General features: G+C 48.8%; 1 protein-coding gene across 1 annotated transcript; it reads left to right on the forward strand.

Moving 5' to 3' along the window:
- Positions 1-970: 970 nt before the first annotated feature.
- Positions 971-18,225, forward strand: PLA2G2F (phospholipase A2 group IIF). The gene is given in 6 exon segments (XM_038747535.1): positions 971-1,104; positions 1,520-1,572; positions 12,895-13,039; positions 15,341-15,447; positions 17,949-18,100; positions 18,102-18,225. Coding segments are annotated over 6 exon segments (651 nt in total). The 3' UTR covers positions 18,162-18,225.
- Positions 18,226-24,157: the final 5,932 nt, after the last annotated feature.

Consider the following 24,157-nt stretch of genomic DNA (forward strand, 5'->3'; position numbering starts at 1 on the left):
GGTGGAGGTCAATAACATGCCTGGGAAGGTTTTACCATATTTATTGTTATCCTTCTAATTATTATGTAAGCAGGGGCACTGTGTCAGATATGGACGGGAGCACTGTGACTGATGTGAACACACAGCATTCCCTATCATGTGCACAGAGACTTCCTAGCAGATTCAGGTGAGGGTGCCAGTTAATAATACTTATGGCATTTGCTAAGTGCTTACTATGTGCCAAGCACTGTTCTAAGCACTGAGGTAGGTACAAGGTAATCAGGTTGGACACAATCCCTGTCCCACATGGGGCTCGCAGTCTTAATCCCCATTTTACAGAGGTCACTGAGGCCCAGAGAAGTGAAGTGACTTGCCCAAGTTTACACAGCTGACAAGCGGTGGAGCCGGGATTTGAACCCGTGACCTCTGACTCCAAAGCCCGTGCTCTTTCCACTGAGTCACGCTGCTTCTCAGTTTTGGTCAGGGGCGGCAGGTCTGCTCTTGGGAGTCAAAGGACGTGGGTTGCAATCCCAGCTCTGCCACTTCTCCATTGTGTGACCTAAGGCAGGTCACTTCATTTATCTGTGCCTCAGTTACCTCATCTGTCAAATGGGGATTAAGATTGTGAGCCCTGTGCGGAACAGGGACTGTCTCCAACCCAATTTGCTTGTATCCACCCCAGCTCTTAGTAAAGTGCCTGGCGCATAGTAAGCGCTTAACAAATACCGCAATTATCATCATTATTAGGTCCGGGCAGGGTTCGGTTCCTAAGGTGGGCAAGTGGTGGGCACGCCTCTGTCTGGGGGGGGGGCGGGTCCATGGGAGGAGCTTCCTTCATAGGACATGTGTCACCCGGGCCTCTCTCTCGCGCTTAGAAGCAGGTCCTGTCAGTGTGAGAAGAGGAGCAAACCTGGGGCCTGCTCCCCGGAGACTTCCTAGTGGATTGTGGACTGAGCGAGCCCTATGTTGCTGGCCCCCCAGAACCCAGAAGATGGAAGATGGGGCGCAGGCCAACCCCAAAGAGTTCAGGAAGAAGGAGCCGGTTAGCCAACTGGCCCGGAAGGCTCTGGGACGGAGGAAGAGTGCCCCAGATCAATACCTCCCTTCTTTCTGGAGGTCCACCAGGTACGTGCCTCGCTGTGCTGGCGAGGGAGGGCAAGTGGGGGTTTCTGATCCCTAAAGTATGTGCTGCCCCATATCACACCCCCCCAAATTTTCCAACCACCCCTACACCCACCCGATTAGATGAGTCTTGGGGGTCCAGGTTGGAACAGGGGGCGATTCTTGACAAGAGTAGAGCTTGGGACACTCCCTCCCCGTGCACACCATCCTTCTGCTCCTTGGAGGGCAACTTCAACTGCCCCCATTACTCATCACTGAGGCTGGGGATGGGGTGTGGGGGAGGCTTCGGAGTTGAGCGGGGTGGCGAGGGAGGAAAGAGGGATTATTATAAGAGTCTGTAAGCGTTATCGGCAGGTCACAGCAGGCTTGGGCTTTAGCCTGGAGGGGCCTTCACGGGGGATATCGGTTTGTCTCTCAGGACCATTCCAGGCATGAAGAAATTCTTTACGTTTGCCATCCTGGCGGGCAGTGGTGAGTGGAGGGGGGCTTCTGGAGGGAGGAAGAGGGGCAGGAGTGGGCTTCGGGGACCGTCCTCAAGTACCAGACATCACCCCAAGCCCCGCTCTTGGCTTCCTCCTGCTTTCCCCGACTGTTTACACTCACACCCGGTCTGTGTACAAACACCACCAGGCCCCTGATCGCCCAGCATTTATGAGAGTCGGGATTTCCCGGGAGCCGGGGCTGAGTAAGAGCTATCAAACTCGGGGTTTATAGAGCGTCTCTCGGCCCATGACATCCATGCCGGGCCTTTCTGGGGGGCTTGTCAAAAAAAATCACCAAGGTAGGAGGCAGGTATCCAGCCCAGGGCACCCTTGAGGTTCTTTTTTCCCCTGGAAACTTCTTTCTGAACCCTGAGGTTCATTGCCCCGTTCAAGTGAGCAGGAAGATTGGCCCGTGCTGACAAGCGTAATGTTTCTGGAGCCCTCAGCCCAGTCTCAGATCCTTCCCCAGAATCCCTGGGTTCAGCATATCTGCCTGGCAGAGATTCATTCATTCAATCGTATTTATTGAGCGCTTACTGTGTGTGGAGCACCGTACTAAGCACTTGGGACGTACAAGTTGGCAACATATAGAGACAGTGCCTACCCAACAACGTGCTCACAGTCTAGAAGGAGCAGACAGACTACAAAACAAAACATGTGGACAGGTGTCAAGTCATCAGAATAAACAGAAATAAAGCTAGATGCACATCATTAAAAAAATAAATACAATAGTAAATATGTACAAGTAAAATAAATAGAATAAATCTGTACAAACATATATACAGGTGCTGTGGGGAGGGGAAGGAGGTAGGGAGGGGGGAATGGGGAGGAGGATGCTCCTGTCCTGTTCCATCCTGTTGGGAGGAGCAGCGTGGCTCAGTGGAAAAGAGCACGGGCTTTGGAGTCCGAGGTCATGGGTTCAAATCCCGGCTCCGCCAATCGTCAGCTGTGTGACTTTAGGCAAGTCACTTAACTTCTCTGTGCCTCAGCTACCTCATCTGTAAAATGGGGATTAAGACTGTGAGCCCCCCGTGGGACAACCTGATCACCTTGTTACTTCCCCAGGGCTTAGAACAGTGCTTTGCACATAGTAAGCGCTTAATAAATGCCATTATTATTATTATTATCCCGCCCACACCAAACCCGCCCCCACCCCTGCTCTGTCCCTTTCCATGCTGCCGCCTCAGGTGGGTTAGGAATAATTCCCCAAGTTCCGTACCGACCACAGTTTGGGAGAAAACAGGCAGGATAGAAGGTGGCTTAGTCAGCCCTTACCAAATACCCGAAAAAAAGGGGGCTGCCTAGTTTGATCAATCAATCAATCAGCCCTTAGAACAGTGCTCTGCACATAGTAGGCGCTTAACAAATGCCATCATTATTATTAATCCGTGGAATTTATTGAGTGCTTACTCTGTACAGAGCATTGCACTGAGCACTTGGGAAAGGGCAATAGAGTAAGTAGACATAATCCCTGCTCTGCAGGATGGGGTAAGTGCCCTTGGTGTAAGGGGATGCAGACTACAGTACACAGGTGACACACGAGGAGGAGAAAATAGACTTTGGAGGAATGAGAGCTTAGTCAAGGAAGGCTTCCTGAAGATGTAATGGTAATAGGACTTTAATTCATTCAGTCGTATTGATTGAGTGCTTACTGTGTGCAGAGCACTGTACTAAGCGCTTGGGAAGTAATAATAATAATAATTATAATGGCATTTGTTAAGTGCTTACTATGTGCAAAACACTGTTCTAAGCACTGGGGGAGATACAAGGTGATCAAATTGTCCCACATGGGGCTCACAGTCTTAACCCCCATTTTACAGATGAGGTAACTGAAGCTCAGAGAAGTTAAGTGACTTGCCCAAGGTCACCCAGCAGACATGTGGTGGAGTCAGAATTCGAACCCATGACCTCTGACTCCAAAGTCCGTGCTGTTTCCACTGAGCCACGCTGCTTCTCGTGTACAAATCAGCATATAGAGACGGTTCCTACCCAACAACGGGCTCTCAGTCTAGAAGGGGAAGACAGACAACAAAACAAAACAAGTAGATGGGCATCAATAACATCAGAATAGATAAACAGAATTATAGCAATGTGCACATCATTTATAAAATCAATAGAGGAATAAGTATGTACAAGTATAGACAAGTGCTGTGGGGAAGGGAAGGGGGTAGGGCAGAGGGAAGGGGTGGGGTGATCAAAAATTAAATAGGATTATATAGACACATCATTAATAAAATAAGTAGAAAAATAAATATGTACATACAGCAGTGCTGTGGGGAGGGGAGGGGGGAGGGGATGAGGAGAGGAGGAGGAGGAGAGGAAAAAGGGGGGCTCAGTCTGGGAAGGCCTCCTGGAGGAGGTGAGCTCTCAGTAGAGCTTTGAATGAGAAAAGAGCTAGTTTGGTGATCAGCTGTGTGACCTTGGGCAAGCCACTTCACTTCTCTCTGACGCAGTTTCCTTATCTGTAAAATGGGGATGGAGACTGTGAGCCCCCCATGGGACAACCTGATCACCTCGTATCCCCTCCAGTGCTTAGAACAGTGCATGGCATATAGTAAGCGCTTAATGAACTCCAAGGATTTTTTATGGTATTTGTTAAGTACTTACTAGGAGCCAGGCACTATACCAAGTGCTAGGATAGACACAAGACAACCAGGTTGGTCACAATCCCTGTCCCACATAGGGCTCACAGTCTTAATCCCCATTTTATAGCTAAGACAACTGAGGCACAGAAAAGTTAAATGGTCACACAGCAGATAAGAGGCAGAGCCGGGATTAGAGCCCCAGTCCTCTGACTCTTCAGGCTGATGCTCTTTCTACTAGGCCGTACCGCTTCTCGCTAGGCCATCCTGCTTCTGTATCTTTAGGCTTCAGTTGCCATAGAGACCAAATTTAAATTGCACTTGTCTAGAAATGTTTAGCAGGATCCCCCCCAAAGCAGTTACTAATCAGGCAGATTCTTGGATCAATCAGGAGCAATACTGGAAAACACAGTCTTCCAAAAGAAAACTCCGTGCCTGACCTCATGTTGTGGGCTGAGGGGATGGAGGAATTTGGATATCCCCCAACACCACAGCAACGAGAAGATGTGAAAGAATTTGGTTCCCTTTGGGAGAACGCCAAAATATCCTCAAAGCAAACCAGCGTGGGAACAATAGAATAGTAGTGGTGGTAGTAGCAGTATTAATCCTCTAGACTGTAAGCTCGTTGTGGGCAGGAAAAAGTCTGTTTATTAATAATAATAATGATGGTATTTGCTAAGTGCTTACTATGTGCCAAGCACCGTTCTAAGCACTGGAGTAGATAAACATAATCAGGTCGTTCCATGTGGGGCTCACAGTCTTAATCCCCATTTTACAAATGAGGGAACTGAGGCACGGAGAAATTAAATGACTTGCCCAAAGTCACACAGCTGACAAGTGGCGGAGCCGGGAATAGAACCCGTGATATTGTTCACTCCCAAGTGCTCAATACAGTGCTCTGCACACAATAAGTGTTCAGTAAATACATTTGACTGTGACTTTTAGACTTTTAGACTGTGAGCCCACTGTTGGGTAGGGACTGTCTCTATATGTTGCCAACTTGTACTTCCCAAGCGCTTAGTACAGTGCTCTGCACACAGTAAGCACTCAATAAATACGATTGGTTGATTGATTGATTGATTTGAGTAGTAGTAGAGTCTAAACCTTCTAGACCGTAGACTCCTGGTGGATAGGGAATGTGGCTACCAATTCTGTCATATTGTACTCTCTCAAGTGCTTAATACAGTGCTCTGCACACAACAAGTGCTCAATAAATGTGCTAGCTTTACTGATTGATAGAAGTAGTGGTAGAAGCAGCACAGAAGCAACGTGGCCTAGAGGAAAGAGTATGGGCCTAAGAGTCAGAAGACCTGGGTTCTAATCCTGGCCCTGCTAGTTGTCTGCTGTGTGACCTTGGCTAGTGACTTAACTTCTCTGTGCCTCACCTCATCTGTCATATAGGGATTAAGACTGTGAGCCCCATGAGGGACAGCGACTGTGTCCAACCTGATTATTCGTTCACTCATTCATTCAGTTGTATTTATTGAGCTCTTACTGTGTGCAGAGCACTGTACGAAGAGCTTGGAAAGTACAATTCAGCAATTGAGACAATACCAGCTCACAACGGGTTTACAGTCTAGAAGGGGGGAGACAGGTATCAAAACAAGTAAATAGCTATCAATAGCATCAATATAAATAAATAGAATTATAGATATAATCATATACACATCAAAACTGGTAAACAGGCATTAATATAAATAAATATATATTTATATATTTATTTATATATATATATATATATATATATATATATACAGGTTCTGTTGGGTGGGGAGGCGGAGTAGAGCAAAGGGAGCGAGTCGGGGCGATGGGGAGGGAAGGGGGAGCAGAGAAAAAGGATTTTTATCTTGTATCTACCCCAGCACTTAGTACAGTAAGTGCTTAGCAAATATCCCAATTATTGTCATTAGTACCAGCAGCGATAGTAGTAGACTGTGAGCCCACTGTTGAGTAGGGACTGTCTATATATGTTGCACTTCTATTGTACTTCCCAAGCGCTTAGTACAGTGCTCTGCACACAGTAAGCGCTCAATAAATATGATTGATTGATAGTAATATTATTTATTAAGTGATTATTATGTGAAAAGCACTGTACTAAATTCTGGAAAAGAAATGAATGGATGAGACATAGACACAGTCTCTGGCCCTAAGACAAAGTCAACAAGCAGTGATACTAAGCTCCCCTTTTCCTCTACTCCTCCTTCCCTCCCCATTATCCCAACTTGCTCCCTTCGCTCTACCTCCCATCCCCCCCAAACAACACTTGTGTATATATGTACATATTTATAATTCTATTTATTTATATTAATGATGTGTATCAGCTGTGGGACCTTGGGCAAGCCACTTAACTTCTCTGGGCCTCGGTTCCCTCATCAGTAAAACGGGATTAAGACTGTGAGCCCTACATGGGACAACCTGATCACCTTGTATCCCCCAGTGCTTAGAACAGTAATTTACACACAGTAATTTGCACTTAACAAAAGCCATCATCATCATATATCTATAATTCTATTTATTCATATCGATCCTACTTGTTTTGATGCCTGTCTCCCCCCACTTCTAGACTGTGAGCCTGTTGTGGGCAGGGATGGGCTCTCTTTGTTGCTGAATTGTACTTGCCCAAGCATTTAGTCCAGTGCTCTGCACACAGTCAGCGCTCAATAAATACGATTAAATGAATGAATGAATGAAAGTAGAAGGATTTCAGGCTCCTCATTACTCAGACTCACAATCCCCCAAATCCCAGAATCCCAGAGCCTTCTAAGATGCTGGAAACGTTGCTGTTTGAGCTCCTTCTGGGCTAGAAAAAGGGCTGTTGGGAGCAGCAAAGAGAAGGAGGAGGAAGAGGAAATTGCATTTCGGATTGAGGAGAGAGCAAATTTAGGGACTCCACAGACCTACAAAGATAGTGCATGGCTGCTCATACATCTCTGCTTGGAGAAAATCCATTTTTGTACATTCATCCATTCATTCAGTCGTATTTATTCATTCAATCGTATTTATTGAGCGCTTCCTGTGTGCAGAGCACTGTACTAAGCGCTTGGGAAGTCCAAGTCGGCAACATATAGAGACAGTCCCTACCCAACAACGGGCTCACATTTATTGAGTGCTTACTGTGTGCGGAGCACTGTATTAAGTGCGAGGGAGAGTACAGTATAACAATAGACACATTCCCTGCCCTCAACAAGCATACAGTCTAAAGCTCCCCCTCTTGACTCCTTTGTGACCTTGGTCAATTCACTTCTCTGTGCCTCAGTTATCTCATCTGTAAAACGGGGATTGAGGCCTTCAGCCCCACGTGGAACAGGGACTGTGTCCGGCCTGATTTGCTAGTATTCACCCCAGCGCTTGGTACAGTGCCTGGCACATAGTAAGCACTTAACAATTACCGTAATTAACAAATACCACAGTTATTCATTAGGGGGGAGACAGGCGTTAATATAAATAAATTACAGATCAATACGTAAGTGCTGTGGGGCTGGGAGGGGGGAATGATAAAGGGAGCAAGTCAGGGCGACGCAGAATGGAGTGGGAGAAGGGGAGAGGAGGGTTTAGCCAGGGAAGGCTTCTGGGAGGAGATGGGCTTTCAATAAGGCTTTGAAGGGGATGGGGAGTAATTTGCCTGCTGAATTTGAGGAGGGAGGGTGTACCAGACCAGAGGCAGGACGTGAGTGAGAGGTCGGTGGCAAGATAACTGAGACAACCTGCTACCCCCGCTCCCCAGAAGGGCCACAGTTCAGTGCCCAGAGGATCGGCAAGCAGGGAGAGGGTGGAGTGAGATGGGAGTGGGGGTAACACGTGGCCTTCAGTACCCCCAGCCAGCAGATGCCAGTTGGTACGACCTTGCAGAAAATAGGCCCTGCAAGAACCTAGCGATCTCCAGCTCTGAATTGCTACCTCATCTTTTAGAAATGAATTATTCTAATGTCAGCTGGCTCAGATAGGGTGGAATCAGTGAAAACACGCACCCAGCAGCGTGGCTCAGTGGAAAGAGCCCGGGCTTTGGAGTCAGACGTCATGGGTTCAAATCCCACCTCTGCCAATTGTCAGCTGTGTGACTTTGGGCAAGTCACTTCACTTCTCTGGGCCTCAGTTCCCTCATCTGTAAAATGGGGATTAAGACTGTGAGCCCCACGTGGGACAACCTGATCACCTTGTATCCCCCACCCCCCCCCAGAGCTTAGAACAGTGCTTTGCACATAGTAAACGCTTAACAAATACCATCATTATTATTATTATTATCCCCCTGTCCTACCTCCTTCCCTTCCCCACAGCACCTGTATATGTTTGTACGGATTTATCAGTCTATTTTTAGAGAAGCAGCGTGGCTCAGTGGAAAGAGCCCGGGCTTTGGAGTCAGAGATCATGCGTTCAAATCCCACTCTGCCAACTGTGTGACTTTGGGCAAGTCACTTAACTTCTCGGGGCCTCAGTTCCCTCATCTGTAAAATGGGGATTAAAACTGTGAGCGCCACCCCCCCCCCCCAACCCGGACAACCTCATCACCTTGTAACCTCCCCAGCACTTAGAACAGTGCTTTGCACGTAGTAAGCGCTTAATACCATTATTATTATTATTATTATTATTATAGTGCAGACTCCATGACATTTCTTTCTGTGGTTTTAGACTGTGAGCCCACTGTTGGGTAGGGACTGTCTCTATATGTTGACAGCTTGTACTTCCCAAGCGCTTAATACAGTGCTCTGCACACAGTAAGCGCTCAATAAATATGATTGACTGATTGATTGATAATGTGGTATTACTAAGTGCTTGCTATCCCCCCTCCTTCCTCTCCCTCTCTTCCCCCTCCCCATCCCCCGGCCTTACCTCCTTCCCCTCCCCACACCACCTGTATATATGTATATATGTTTGTACGTATTTATTACTCTATTTATTTATTTATTTATTTTATTTGCACATATTCATTCTATTTATTTTATTTTGTTAATATGGTTTGTCTTGTTGTCTGTCTCCCCCTTCTAGACTGTGAGCCCACTGTTGGGTAGGGACCGTCTCTATATGTTGCCAACTTGTCCTGCCCAAGCGCTTAGTACAGTGTTCTGCACACAGTAAGTGCTCAATAAATACGATTGAATCAATGAATGAATATGTGCCCAGCACTGTAATAGACTAGACTGTGAGCCCGCTGTTGGGTAGAGACCGTCTCTACATGTTGCCAACTTGTACTTCCCAAGTGCTTAGTACAGTGCTCTGCACACAGTAAGTGCTCAATAAATATGATTGAATGAATGAATGAATGAATAATAATAATACTAATAATGATGGCATTTGTTAAGCGCTTACTACAGTGCTTCAGCGCTTAGAACAGTGCTTTGCACATAGTAAGTGCTTAATAAATACCATCATTATTATTATTACTATGTGCAAAGCACTGTTCTAAGCACTGGGGGGGATACAAGGTGATCAGGTTGTCCCACTTGGGACTCACAGTCTTCATCCCCATTTCACAGATGAGGTAACGGAGGCTCAGAGAAGCGAAGTGACTTGCCCAAGGTCACACAGCACACATGCAGCAGAATCTGGATTCGAACCCATGACCTCTGACTCCAAAGCCCATGCACTTTCCACTGAGCCACACTGCTTCTCAAGTACTGAGGAAGAATAGACAAGTGGGAATAAGACCCGAACTCTGTCCCTCGAGCGGCTCACAGTCTAAGGGGCTTTGTACCCAATGTCCATTCTCTGTCTGCTGTGAGCTATACTGACAGGAGCTAATGGCTATTTGGGCATTTTTTATGGCATTTATTAAGAGCCTACTATGTGCAAAGCACTGTTCTAAGTGCTGGGGAGGTTACAAGGTGATCAGGTTGTCCCACGGGGGGCTCACAGTCTTAATCCCCATTTTACAGATGAGGTAACTGAGGCACAGAGAAGTGAAGTGACTTGCCCAAGATCACACAGCTAACAATTGGCGGAGCCGGGATTTGAACCCATGACCTCTGACTCTAAAGCCTGTCCTCTTTCCACTGAGCCACGCTGTGAGTTACAGGATGTCCGGGAGGTTGAGACAGGAAGGGCAGGGGCAGGTATCCCTTGATCTCTACCCCAAATGCGCACATTTTTGCTATCAACCACCGTCATTATGTACACCATCATTATGATGATGACGATGGCATTTGTTAAGTGTTTACTATGTGCAAAGCACTGTTCTAAGCGCTGGGGGGGGATCCAAGGGGATCAGGTTGTCCCACGGCGGGTCTCACAGTCATTCATTCATTTAATCGTATTTATTGAGCGCTTACTGTGTGCAGAGCACTGGACTAAGCGCTTGGGAAGTCCAAGTTGGCAACATATAGAGACGGTCCCTACCCAACAGCGGGCTCACAGTCTAGAAGGGGGAGACAGACAACAAAACATATTAACAAAATAAAATAAGTAGACTATGTACAAATAAAATAAATAGAGTAATAAATGCGTACAAACATATATACAGGTGCTGTGGGGAGGGGAAGGAGGTAAGGCGGGGGGATGGGGAGGGGGAGACTGTACTAAGCGCTTGGAAAGTACAATTCGGCAACAGATAGAGACCATCTAGACCGTCGTCATCCCCATTTTACAGATGAGGTAACTGAGGCTCAGAGAAGTGAAGTGACTTGCCCAAGGTCACACAGCAGACATGTGGCAGAGCCGGCATTTGAACTCCTAAGCCCGGGCCCTTTCCACTGAGCCATGCTGCCATGCTCTGCCACTCGTGTGCTAGGTGACCGTGAACAAATCACTTAACTCCTCTTGGCCTCAGTTTCCTCATCTGTAAAATCAACCAACCGTATTTACTGAGCTCTTATGATGAATGGCGCAGTGCAAACCTTCATTACTCCTACAAAATCAACTCCCACAAAAGCCCCGCTGGTGGCCTTTCCCCTCTGAATCATCGGTGTGTGAGCAGCACACCCCCCAAATAGCGAGAGGCCAAGAAAGGTGCACAAAGTGTGCAAGTGTGTGAGAGATTTTCTCTCAAGGACAACCACACTCAGGGATGTAGGCTCACCATGGGCAGCACCATCTTTGAACCAAGGGACAATTTTACTACTACCTCTCCCTGACTTCCAGTCCCTCCCTCCAGGGATGTCAAACAAGATGTCACCCATCCCAGTAAATCCCTGCCAAGAAAGCCATTCCCACAAAGAGCTCTGCCCACAGGCTTGGCCAATGGCGGACTCTCCAACTCTAATGGGAGCTCCGCCCAGAGCCCACCCTTCAGTCAATCGATCGATCATATTTATTGAGCGCTTACAGTGTGCTGAGCACTGTAATAAGCGCTTGGGAGAGTACAATATAACAGAGGTTGTAGACACACTCCCTGCCCACAACAGGTTTACAGTCTAGAGGGAGAGACAGACATTGATATAAATAAATAATATACGGATATAGACATAAGTGCTATGGGGTCAGGGCAGGGGTGAAGAAAAGGAAACAAATCCAAGTGTGAGAGATGAGGGCTTAGTCGAATCTCACTGACATTTACATAAATCAATTGATCAATTTATTAGCAGAGCACCGTACTAAGTGCTTGGGAGACCACAGTGTAACAGAGCTGAAAGACATAGTCCCTGTCCACAAGGAGCTTGCAGTCTAGACAGGGAAATCAAGTGGGTGTCCGTTTCTACCCTATTTGTGCCTTTAGATTTCTTTTTTAGTACCTTCTCTTTTAAGACGCTATTCCTATTCATCATCATCATCATCAATCGTATTTATTGAGCTCTTACTATGTGCAGAGCACTGTACTAAGCGCTTGGGAAGTACAAATTGGCATTTGTACTATTCTATTCCATTCCTTTCTATTTCTTCTGGTTTGTTCTCATTACTGTCTCGCTGTTTCCTCTCCAACTGCCCAGGTGATAGCACTGCCTCCGCTGTACTCTCCCAAGCGCTCAGTAAAATGCTCTGCACAGAGTAAGCAATCGAAATACATTATTAGTCGATTGTCTTGGAGCCCCTAATCTCTCTTTGACTCCCACACTGGGGAGAGCCCTTAAATCTCAGAGAGGCAGTGCTGCCTAGTGGAGTCAGAGGCTCTGGGTTCAAATTCCAGTTCTGCCACTTGCCTTCTCTGTGACCTTGGGCAAGTCCCAACTTCTCTGTGCCTCAGTTCTGTCAGCTGTAAAGTGGAGATTAAATACATGTTCTCCCTCCCCCTTTGCCTGTGAGCTCTTTGTGGGACAGGGATTGGGTCTGATCTGACTGTCTTGCTTCTAGCACAATGTTTGGCACATAGTAAGCACTTAACAAATACCTCGATTATTGCCATTACGCTAAGCGCTGTGATTCTTCTGAATCCTTCCAATGAACCCAGAGAAGCAGCGTGGCTCAGTGGAAAGAACACGGGCTTTGGAGTCAGAGGTCATGGGTTCAAATCCCAGCTCCGCCACATGTCAACTGTGTGACTTTGGGCAAGTCGCTTCACTTCTCTGGGCCTCAGTTACCTCATCTGTAAAATGGGGATTAAGACTGTGAGCCCCATGTGGGATAACCTGTTCACCTTATAACCTCCCCAGCACTTAAAACACTGCTTTGCACGTAGTAAGCGCTTAATAAATGCTATTAAAGAAAACCCACATTCAGAACCCCAAAAGGGGCAGCTTCTGCCATCTCACTTGGCCTTGGCAGAGGACATGGGGGCCCGGGTTGGTTCTGGGAGAGAGCAGCAGGAGGGAGGAAGCGGGCTTCGGAGAGGCCTGAAGTCGACACGTCCCTTCCTCCTTTGCCAGTGTTGCCAGTGGTGCACGGGGGCCTCCTCAACCTGAAGTCGATGGTGGAGGCCATCACGGGGAGAAACGCCATCCTCTCCTTCGTGGGGTACGGCTGCTACTGTGGCCTGGGGGGCCGAGGGGTGCCCATGGATGAAGTGGACTGGTAAGTGTGTCTGGACTATGAGCTTCTGAATCCGGTATTATGGTAGGAATCTGAATGTTCTCAGATATGGGAGGCTAGTCCCGGAATCACTTGAGTCAAACCGACTTCCTCTCGAGACAGTCTAGGGCCACTCTGAGGCTCGGGGGACTGACCATCTGGAGCTGGTTTGGCTTGGTGTGGCTTCAGCGGAGGGAGGATCTCTCTGCAGGTAGGCTCAGCCCCAGTCCTGGGACAGTCCAGTGAATCTCAAAGCTACTTGAGAGTCTGGGGAGTGGAAGGCCGTTAACAAGGGGGCAATCCCCTGAGCTGGCCAAAGGGTCAGCTCCTGTTTTTACAACTGTTCCTGCCGGGAAACTCCCCAGGATACCGAGAAGATTTAATTAGGGGAGATTTCCCATTCATACTGTATCCTAGTGCCTCCTCCCTGACCCCTGACCCCCAGAATTGTAGTAGAACAAGTGTTGCCTGCCACTGGGCCGTAAAAAACATCTGTTGAGTCAGTAGTTCCTCCAGCCAATACCACTCTGAGACTGATTGTTCCCCCTCACTGCCCAGCAGAGTGGCAGAGGAAGAGACAGAGCCCAGGCCCAGAGATCGGGGCCCTACCCGAATGCTGGCACCCCCTTCTTCCCTCAAGTCGGGCACGAATGTCTAAGCTAGTGACCCCTGCCCCAATTTGCCAAAACTTTTCGGCACAGTTTCTTCTCTCTTAACTCTCCTCAATGGGGCTGCCACGCAGGGAGGAGGCCCAAGAAGGAGAGTGATGTCAGCAAAACTTGCTGCCGCTCTCCGGCCTTGGACTCAGAAAGATTTCCAGCTTGTTGAGTGTCTCGGGCCACTTCTGGAAGGCGTGGGCTCTGGGGAGTCCACTCTGTGTTTGCTGTGTGTAGGAGAGCAGGCTTATGCTAAAAGAACTTCTGAGTCGAAAGCTCTACTTTAATTCCAGCATCACAGAGGCCAAAACAAAATCCAGCCCCTTCCTAATCCCAGTACTAGGAAATGAGCAGCCTGGTCCTTCCTCCTGCCCCACTTTAGGAACCCTTACGCCTGTGCCTTCCCATGATTGACAATGGTTGGCGGGAAGGCAGTGAGATCATTGCCACTTGGCATTAGCCGTCAATCACAAGCATTCTTAAGCCAATCCGGAGTCCACACACGGAAGCTATTCCTCAGACCTCCTGCCTTATCCCCACAAGCCCCAACTGGTACTTTCAAAATGATGTCCCACCCCCGCGCCCCTCGCCCCATCGTTTCATAGGCAGCTCGAGCTAAACTCTTTTTATTTATTTCAAATTGCCGTGTGTTTCCCCCGTTATAGGCCCGCTATTTCTTTATCTTTCCAACCACATCTAAGGGAGAGGAAATAGAACTCACTTGATTCAGATACCTGGATGTCCAGCCTTTAAAACTGTATTGATACCTCTTGGTATCAGTTTTGGGAGAGTCAGGCATTCAACGATTAGTTATCAGACCTACAAGGAGCACGGCACCGTGCTAGACCCTCGACGTCTGAATTAAAGACATCGTATCCTGCCCTTGAGAGCCTTACGTACCAGTGGGGAAGATGAGGCTGGTACCTAAGACAATCAAAATCGGTATGGACCTAAAGAAGCAGGAAGTGCAAGACTGAGTTGACGGGGAGGAGTGGGGAATGGATGATTAAACAGCAGATGGGTGTAATTGTGGAAGGCTTCCTCGAAGAGAGGGGGCTTGAACTCAGCAGTAAGGATGACAGGAAGAGGAAGAGGGAGAGAGGGGGTGGGGGTTCCAAGCCTGAGGGCCCATCTAGGGAAACGCTTGGAGTGAGAGCAGAAGGATCGATTGTGGAGAGAGCCTAGAAACTCGGCAGAGGGACGGCAGAGAGTGCTGGCTGGGATAGAGACAGAGAAGGGAGGGAACAGGAAGGTCGGTGGATCTGCTGGTGGAGAGCCCGGAAGGCCACGGTCTGTGATCCGGAAGGTGAAGGGAAGCCACCGGAGAGCTGTGAGTAGAGGAGTGACGTGGTCAAGACGACGGGCCCGGTGGGATCTTTTTCCTCTAAACAGGACTCTGTGTCTTGCCTTGACTCTGGGAGCTGCCCTGCTTATCCAGAGCTGGCTAGGGCTGAGGATCCCTCTCTCTCTCAGTTCCCACTCATCCCGGCCCTTCTGGGCCAAGCACACCCCATGCCCCTCACCCTCTCTCTTGGCATCTCCACCTGCAAGGACGCCCAGGACCAGAGCCCCGGGTCGGGGGTGGGAATTTGGGCTCGGCCCGCTCCTCCCACCCCTGTCTTGGGCCCTCACCCCTGTCTCCCTGAAGGTGCTGTCACGCCCACGACTGCTGTTACCAGAAGCTGTTCGACCAGGGCTGCCACCCATTCGTTGACCGTTACGAGTACACCATCGAAAACCAGACCATCCTCTGCAGTGAGTCTATTCCCCCTTCCTTGGGTTTTGGGTTCTTCATTCAGTCATTTCACTTCCCTAGGCCTCTGTTCTCCCTCCTACTTCAACTGTGAGCCCTGTGTGGGCCAGGGACTGTGTCTCACCTTATTATCTTGTATCTACTCCAGCACTTAGTACGGTGCCGAGTACGTAGTATGCACTTAACAGATGTTATTATTATTACTACTACCAAGTTCCAGGCAGGGGCAGAAGCTGTGCTGGGAAAATAATAATAACAATAATAATAATAATGATCATTGTGGTATTTGTTAGGCACTTATTAGGAGCCAACCACTGTACTAAGCTCTGAGGTAATAATAATAATGATGGTATTTGTTAGTGCTTACTATGTGCAAAGCACTACAAGATAATCCAGTCTCACAGGAGACTCACAGCCTAAGTAGAAGGGAGAACAGATATTGAATCTCCATTTTGCAGGTGAGGGAACTGAGGCACAGAGAAGTGAAATGACTTGCCCAAAGCCACAGCAGGTAAGTGGTGGAGTCAGAATTAGAACTCAGGTCTTCTGATGTTCAGGACCGGGCTCTTTCCACCAGGCCGCATTGCTTTTCTGTAACCACGGTGACCTAGGCTGGGGACTGGGTTGTGAGCAGGGTCGGAGACAGGGCTGGGGACAGGAGTGGGGACAAGGCTGGGCAAGCAAGATGGCTGAGGGAGAAGGGGAAGACTGAACTCCTTCCCTCTCTCTGATCTGAAGCCATAGGAAGCCAGGGTGTCACCCACAGTCTCTGCCAACCCCAGAATCAAAAATTGTCAACCCCTGGCATCTCTATATGGGTCATATTGTCACCAGGGGCAAGAGGAGGGGGCGACCGGTACCCTAAGTCCCAGGATCCTCCAGGAGGCATGAACTTATCACCCCTGATGCCTGAAAGGAAACCACATCCCCTTTTCAGTCAGTCAGTCGATTTTATTGAGGGCTTACTGTGTGCAGAGCGCTGGGGAGTGTACAGAAGAATAATGTAACAGAGATATCCCCGGCCCACACTGAGCTTGTAGTCTTGGGAAAGCTACTTGGAATCAAAACGTTGAGGTCAGAAGTCGGACGCTGCGGAGTGAGCCCCAAAACTGACGGGATGAGGTCTGATGCCGGAATCTACCACAGATCCGTTCACTGGTCTCGAGGGAATTGCAATTTCTTAATTCCCTACTTGCTCTATTACCTGCTCAATCATTCATTTACTGAGTGCTTCTGTGTGCAGAGCACTGTACTAAGTGCTTTGAGAATAAAATACAATAGAGTTGATGGTTGTAGTCCCTGTCCACAAAGAGATCATAGTATTTGTACTGTGCATGCTGATGGGCCTCCTAACTCTAAGCTTCCTCTAGACTGGAAAGTTGCCATGGGCAGGGAAGGTGTTGGCTTATTCTGTGGTATTGTACTCTCCCAAGTGCTTAGTACAGTGCTCTGCACATAGCAAGTGCTCAATAAATATGATTGATTGATGATTAATTGATTGGTTGTCCCACCTTCCGTCCCCCAGGCAGCAGTCAACCACCCAGGAGGAGCTTCCATAGAGAGCTTTGGTGGAACGACATTGCCTAGTGGATAGAACTGGGAGTCAGAGGGACCTGGGTTCTAATCCTGCCTCTGCCATTTATCTGCTGGGTGACCACGGGCAAGTCATTTATTTTCTCTGTGCTTCAGTTGCCTCATCTGCAAAATGGGGGTTAAAACTCTGAGCCCCATGTGGGACAGGGACTGCGTCCAACCTAATTAGTTTGTATCTACTAGTACAGTGCTTGGCATATAGTAAGTGCTTAACAAATACCACAAAAAAAGTGGAGAGAGATGGGGTCTAACCAGAGATGAGTTAGGGGAGAGAGGGTGGCAGATGGTGGTTGTCAATCTGGAGACCTTGGTGGCCCCCACAGAGGCAAGGATGGACCACAGGATTGTGACTTGGTGGCTAGGGAAATAGTGACCAGAAAGTATTCAGACGTATTCTGGTGGGGGGTTAAGAGTGAGGCCTGGGGGAGCATGGGCTTTGGAGTCAGAGGTCATGGGTTCAAATCCCAGCTCTGCCACTTGTCAGCTATGTGACTTTGGGCAAGTCACTTCACTTCTCCGTGCCTCAGTTACCTCATCTGTAAAATGGGGATTAAGATTGTGAGCCCCACATGGGACAACCTGATCACCTTGTATCCTCCCCAGTGCTTAGAACAGTGCTTTGCACATAGTAAGCGCATAACAAATACCAAAATTATTATTATTATTATATCCCCAACCACCACCTCCAAAGGGCATAGTTGGGAAAACGGGATGATTCGGGGATTATCTCTTTCGCTGTTCTTAGAAAGGTCCCATTTTAAATGGCAACTGTTGTCCGGAGGGAAGACCAGGAGCAGAAGAGCCCCGTCTGGGTGTGGGGGCCGATTAACCACTGCTGGCCCCCCACCAGGCAACTGACCCCCATCAAGCCCTTTCCCGCACCTCAGCCAGATGCCGTTGCTCCCCACAGGTGAGTTAAATGAGACGTACTGCGACAAGCAGACGTGCGAGTGTGACAAGAGCGTGGTGCTCTGCCTCCAGAACCAGACGTACAATGAGGAGCATCGCAGCTACCTCAACACCTACTGCGAGGGAAAGACCCCCAACTGCAGCATCTACGACCCCCCCCAGCATCGAGATGGCCTGCAGTCACATCACCAGGCTTCCTTCCCCGCCAACTTAAGGAAAGGAATGACTCTGTTCCTTGGCACAGAGTCAGCCTGGTGCCTCTCTTGGGACCCACAGCCTGCTGCCTGGCGAGGGAGTCCTCGTGGGGGCTGGGACCCTGCCCGTTGGGCATTATTTAGCTCCTCTGCCTACATATTCCGAGATGCCCAGGGCAGGCACCAGTGTGGCACTGACCTCCTCCATCAGAAACAAATTTTCCAAGGAAAAGCAGGAGATGCCAGCCCCTATGGGCACTGCCCTTTGGGCCTCCCAGCTGGTCTACCAAATTCCCTGCTAGTGAAAGGTTCTGCTCCTGGTCATCCTGCCCCTCTGTCCTCACTGGCGTGACCACGGCAGACATCTTTAGAAGTTAGGCGTCCAAGTATATAGTTAGCTATGGGCCCCAGCGATATTCTCAGGGACGAGCATGTGCGGAAAGTGATTTCGTTCACTCACCTGCTCTAGGAGACCCTGCTTGACCAGAATCCCTGGCTACATTTGGGTTAGGGGCTCTTGGCCATAAACGTTTGGATAGATGGGTAGCATTTTCCTCCTTTTGGGGTTTAGGGGATCCAATAGAAACTTTTCTTTTTCTAGTGATGATTTAAGTGGTAAATGAGAAAGTCGGTGAGGTTTTCCCAGGGGACACACCTAGTAGGGTCAGAAGATGAACCCCATGGCCCAAACAAGGACACAGCCCTAACGGACTGACAAAGTCCCAAGTTGGGCTAAGAGGGAGAGTCCAGAAGAACCTGTCCCAGACTCTGTCTCTCCATCCCAGGAGCCATATAGACACCACTTCACTCTCTTTCCCTCTGCCCACACACCCTTTCATCACCAGACATGCACGTGCACATGCACAAATGCACGCAAATATACACACACAAAAAAAACCACACACCCTCCCATCCTCCAGCCCCAGGCCTGTGCTGGTTTAGCAGCCAGATCCCACAGTCGCCCACCTCCACCCGACTTTCCCACTGGAGGTGCACCCACAAAGAGCCAGTGGCCCCCACCTGAGCAATCCAGATCACCCAACCCGGAGTGATAGGAAGCTTTATTACCGATGGCTCCAGAACAATGGAAAAGGCTCCCAGGCCTCCCAGGGAAGGCAGGGGGAGGATTGGAGATTCCTTAGGATCGTGGGATCTTGTATCTTGTGTCTTCTTTCTGTGTTGCTTTGGGGAAGTGAACTCCCAGCTAATCTTAGAGCTGGACTCAGGGAAGAATCAGAATCAGCCTCTTTCCCTTACAGTCCCTGGCTCAAGGGTCTGGACTGATTATCCTGTATCAGCCCTAGTGCTTAGCACAGCGCTTGGCCCATGGTAAGCGCCTAACAAATACCCCAATTTAGTCGTATTGCTGTTGATGGGTGGATTGACTGATTATGAGATGTCATCCCCACGTTGATTCGGTCCTTCCGGCCCAAAGCTCTGCCTGTCTCCTCCACCTTCAATGCGAGAGGGTTGACTGCAGATATCACCAGTCTCAAACAGTCCAACCCTTGTCCAGGAAGTCCATGGTCTGGGAGCCCTCTGGCCCCCGGACAACTGCCTCCATTCTTCGCTGACAGAGAATCTAGGAGGGCGGGGATGAATCTCATGGCAGAGTTGGAGAATTCACTCGGAGCTGAGCAGCCTCTCATGAAAGGCCTTGCAACCTTGGTTATCGGGCTGCTCCAGAGCTACAGAGAGAGGAGGAAGAGGGCCTGGATGCCCAGTGGGGAGGGTTTCAATGTTGGGGTCTTCCAGGGGAAATCCTAGGGCAGAGAGCTGTGAAATCCTGGGGCCCTCAGACTCACTGGCAATGTCAGTCCTGGACTCATCATCATCATCATCAATCGTATTTATTGAGCTCTTACTGTGTGCAGAGCACTGTACTAAGCGCTTGGGAAGTACAAGTTGGCAACATATAGAGACAGTCCCTACCCAACAGTGGGCTCACACTCTAAAAGGGGGAAGGACTAAAAGGACAGTCTAAAAGGACTCACCATTGGAGCTGTCTTCCACCTTCCCCGGGCCAGAAAAATAAAATATTCACTATTTCTTTCTTTCTTTCTTTCTTTCATTCATTCATTCATTCATTCATTCATTCATTCAATCATATTTGTTGAGCTTACTGTGTGCGAAGCACTGCATTAAATGCTTGGAAGAGTACAGTATAACAATAAACAGGCACATTCCCTGACCACAACGAGCTTTCAGTCCCAGATCTTTTCTTTCTCTCCTCCTTCTCTTTACTCATTCATTCATTCAATAGTATTTATTGAGCACTTACTTTGTGGAAAGCACTACACTAAGCGCTAGGGAGAGTACAACAAACACCCCACAAGCTGAGCCCTCAAGAGAGTGACTTAGTCTCAGCTGAACATCTGGGGCAACAAGTCAAAGTCTGGAGGAAAAACTGGACTACCCAAGGGGCCCTGATTTGGGGTGATTTGGCTTCTACCTTTCTAGACACCGTATAAGCCATCAGCCAGTCAGTTCTGGCCCAGCTCCGGATCGTAGATTCACGGGCCATTCTCTGCCCAGGCACCAATGTCCCGGGTGACGTCAGCTGCCTTGTGGGCAGAGGGGTGAGCCAGAATTGGGGGTCAAGATTTTGTGGGGCCTTTATAAAAGTGGAGATTGGGGCACGGAATCTTCCGATGTTGCTTTAAAATATCCCCATGCCTGCTCAACTTCTATGGTTTAAAGCCATGTGGGGTCCCACAGCCCAGACAACTAGAATGGCCTCTTCAATAAACCTGCTGTATTCCCTACCCATTCTGTGTTCTTGTTTCTCTGCATGCCACTGTCCATCTTGATAAACTCCCGGAGCACCCAGTTGCTGGAAAAGAGGGCCGCCAGTGGTCGGCAATCACCTGGCTTCTAATCCCGGCTCCGCCGCGTGTCTGCTGTGTGACCTTGGGCAAGTCACTTCTCAGTTACCTCATCTGTGAAATGGGGATGAAGACTGTGAGCCCCACGTGGGGCGGGGACTGTGTCCAACCTGATTGACTTGTACCTACCCCAGCACTTAGCACAGTGCTTGACAAATAGTACACGCTTAACAAATACCATCATCATCATCAAGCACCTCCCAAGTGGCTCACGGAGTCCGCGGAGGCTGGGCAATGTTGTCTTGGGCAAGTTTGAGAAGCAGCGTGGCTCAGTGGAAAAAGCGCGGGCTTTGGAGTCAGAGGGCACGGGTTCAAATCCCAGCTCCGCCAATTGCCAGCTGTGTGACCTTGGGCAAGTCACCTTCACTTCTCTGGGCCTCAGTTACCTCATCTGGAAAAAGGGGGTGAAGACTGTGAGCCCCCCGTGGGACAACCTGATCACCTTGTAACCTCCCCAGCGCTTAGAACAGTGCTTGGCACATAGTAAGCGCTTAATAAATGCTATAAAAAATACCTTTCGGGTTGAAACCTCCGGGGGCCTGTATTGAGAATGTGTCTGTTTATTGTTGTATTGTACTCTCCCAAGCTCTTAGTACAGTGGTCTGCACATAGTAAGCGCTCAATAAATATGATTTAATGAATGAATGAATGCACTAAGAATGAATGCACTACAGAAGCAGCGTGGCACAGTGGAAAGAGCCCAGGCTTGGGAGTCAGAAGTCGTGGGTTCTAATCCCAGCTCTGCCACTTGTCAGCTGTGTGACTTTGGGCAAGTCACTTCACTTCTCTGGGCCTCAGTTCCCTCATCTGTAAAATGGGGGTGAAGACTGTGAGCCCCACGTGGGACAACCTGATCACCTTGCATCCCCCCAGCGCTTAGAACAGTGCTTGGCACATAGTAAGCACTTAACAAATACCAATGTTATTATTACTAAGAGTCGTCTCAACGCCCTCCCTCACTCACCCAACTCCCCTAAACCAAGCAAGACTTGGAGAGGGCCCAGAAAAATGGGTGGAGGAACAGTGAGAGGCCCACAAATGTTAATCGAGCCACACTCCTTCTTCCTCCTTCTTTGCACGCGTGCCCAAGCTTGGCTGGGTGTGTGTGCCACCTCCCAAAGGTCATGGGTGCAGCTTGGCAGAGCACTGCAGGGGCAGCTTATTACTCTATTTATTTATTTTACTTGTACATATCTATCCTATTTATTTTATTTTGTTAGTATGTTTGGTTTTGTTCTCTGTCTCCCCCCTTTTAGACTGTGAGCCCACTGTTGGGTCGGGACTGTCTCTATGTGTTGCCAATTTGTACTTCCCAAGCGCTTAGTACAGTGCTCTGCACATAGTAAGCTCTCAATAAATACGATTGATGATGATAATGATGCTTCCCGGCTTCTGGAACAAATCCCGGGAGGCTGGCTGCCTGAGGGCCAACCTCCCTCTCTGTCCACAAACTCTGTGGAACTCTCCCAAGTGCTTAGTGCTCAGCGTAAGGGCTCCCAAGCACTAAACAAACACCACTGATGGATTGACTGTTGGCAACTCCACTGGGATGGTTTTCCAGATCTGAATGGCTTCCCTTTGTCCCTGCCCTTCAATCAGTCAGTCGGTCAACCGTATTTTTTAGCACTGACTGCATGCAGAGCGCTGTAGTAAGTGTTGGGAATTAGTTGCGCTTACTATGTGCAAAGCACTGTCCTAAGCACTGGGGAGGTGATCAGGTTGTCCCACGGGGGGCTCACAGTCTTCATCCCCTTTTTCCAGATGAGGTCACTGAGGCCCAGAGAAGCGAAGTGACTCGCCCAAAGTCACACAGCTGGCAATTGGCGGAGCTGGGATTTGAACCCGTGCCCTCTGACTCCAAAGCCCGTGCTTTTTCCACTGAGCCACGCTTCTTCTCAAATTCGCCCAAGTGTTGGGGAGAGTATAGTACAACAATAAACAGACACGTTCCCCACCCGCAGAGGGCTTAGTGTCTAGAGGATTGATAGGGTTGGGAGCTGTGGAGGAGACCTCCACCCCCCTGGACCTACAGGAAGGGTGCTCTATACTGACCCAGGACCCCGTTGCCATTTTAATACCCTGGGATCTCTGTTCATTCATTCATTCATTCATTCAATCAATCGTATTTATTGAGCGCTTACTGTGTGCAGAGCACTGTACTAAGCGCTTGGGAAGTACAAGTTGGTAACATATAGAGACGGTACCTACCCAACAGTGGGCTCACAGTCTAGTGTTCTTCTAGGCCTTCCTGGAAGAAGCGGGGGAAAGGGTTGAGGGTAACCTCTCATGGCTCAGTGGAAAGAGCACGGGCTTGGGAGGCAGAGGTCATGGGTTCGAATCCCACCTCCCCCGCATGTCTGCTGTGTGACCTTGGGCAAGTTGCTTCACTTCTCTGTGCCTCAGTTCCCTCATCTGTAAAATGGGGATTAAGACTCTGAGCCCCACATGGGACAACCTCATCTCCTTGTGTTCCCCCCAGCACTTAGAACAGTGCTTTGCACATAATCAATCAATCAATCAATCATATTTATTGAGCGCTTACTATGTGCAGAGCACTGTACTAAGCGCTTGGGAAGTACAAATTGGCAACACATAGAGACAGTCCCTACGGCTCACAGTCTAAAAGGGGGAGACAGAGAACAAAACCAAACATACCAACAAAATAAAATAAATAGGATAGAAATGTACAAGTAAAATAAATAAATAAATAGAGTAATAAATATGTACAACCATATACACATATATACAGGTGCTGTGGGGGAGGGAAGGAGGTAAGATGGGGGGATGGAGAGGGGGACATAGTAAGCGCTTAACAAATACCAACATTATTATTATTATCATTATCTTTTCCCTGCTTTCTCTTCCTTCTTTCTGAACGTACGAGGCAGCCTCTGTTGCCAATAGTCAGTGCCAGGGACTGGAGGGTGTGGGCAGTGGGCATTTCAGCCCGGGGAGCAGAGGAGGATGGGGGCACCTAAGGACAATAGAGAAGCAGCGTGGATTAATGGAAAGAGCTCAGCCTTGGGAGTCATGGGTCACGGGTTCTAATCCCGGCTCCACCATTTATTATTTGGGCAAGTCACTTAACTTCTCTGGGCCTGTTACCTCATCTGAAAAATGGGGATTAAAAC

Source organism: Tachyglossus aculeatus, chromosome 5 (genome assembly GCF_015852505.1).
Source record: "Tachyglossus aculeatus isolate mTacAcu1 chromosome 5, mTacAcu1.pri, whole genome shotgun sequence".
Classification (NCBI taxonomy): domain Eukaryota; kingdom Metazoa; phylum Chordata; class Mammalia; order Monotremata; family Tachyglossidae; genus Tachyglossus; species Tachyglossus aculeatus.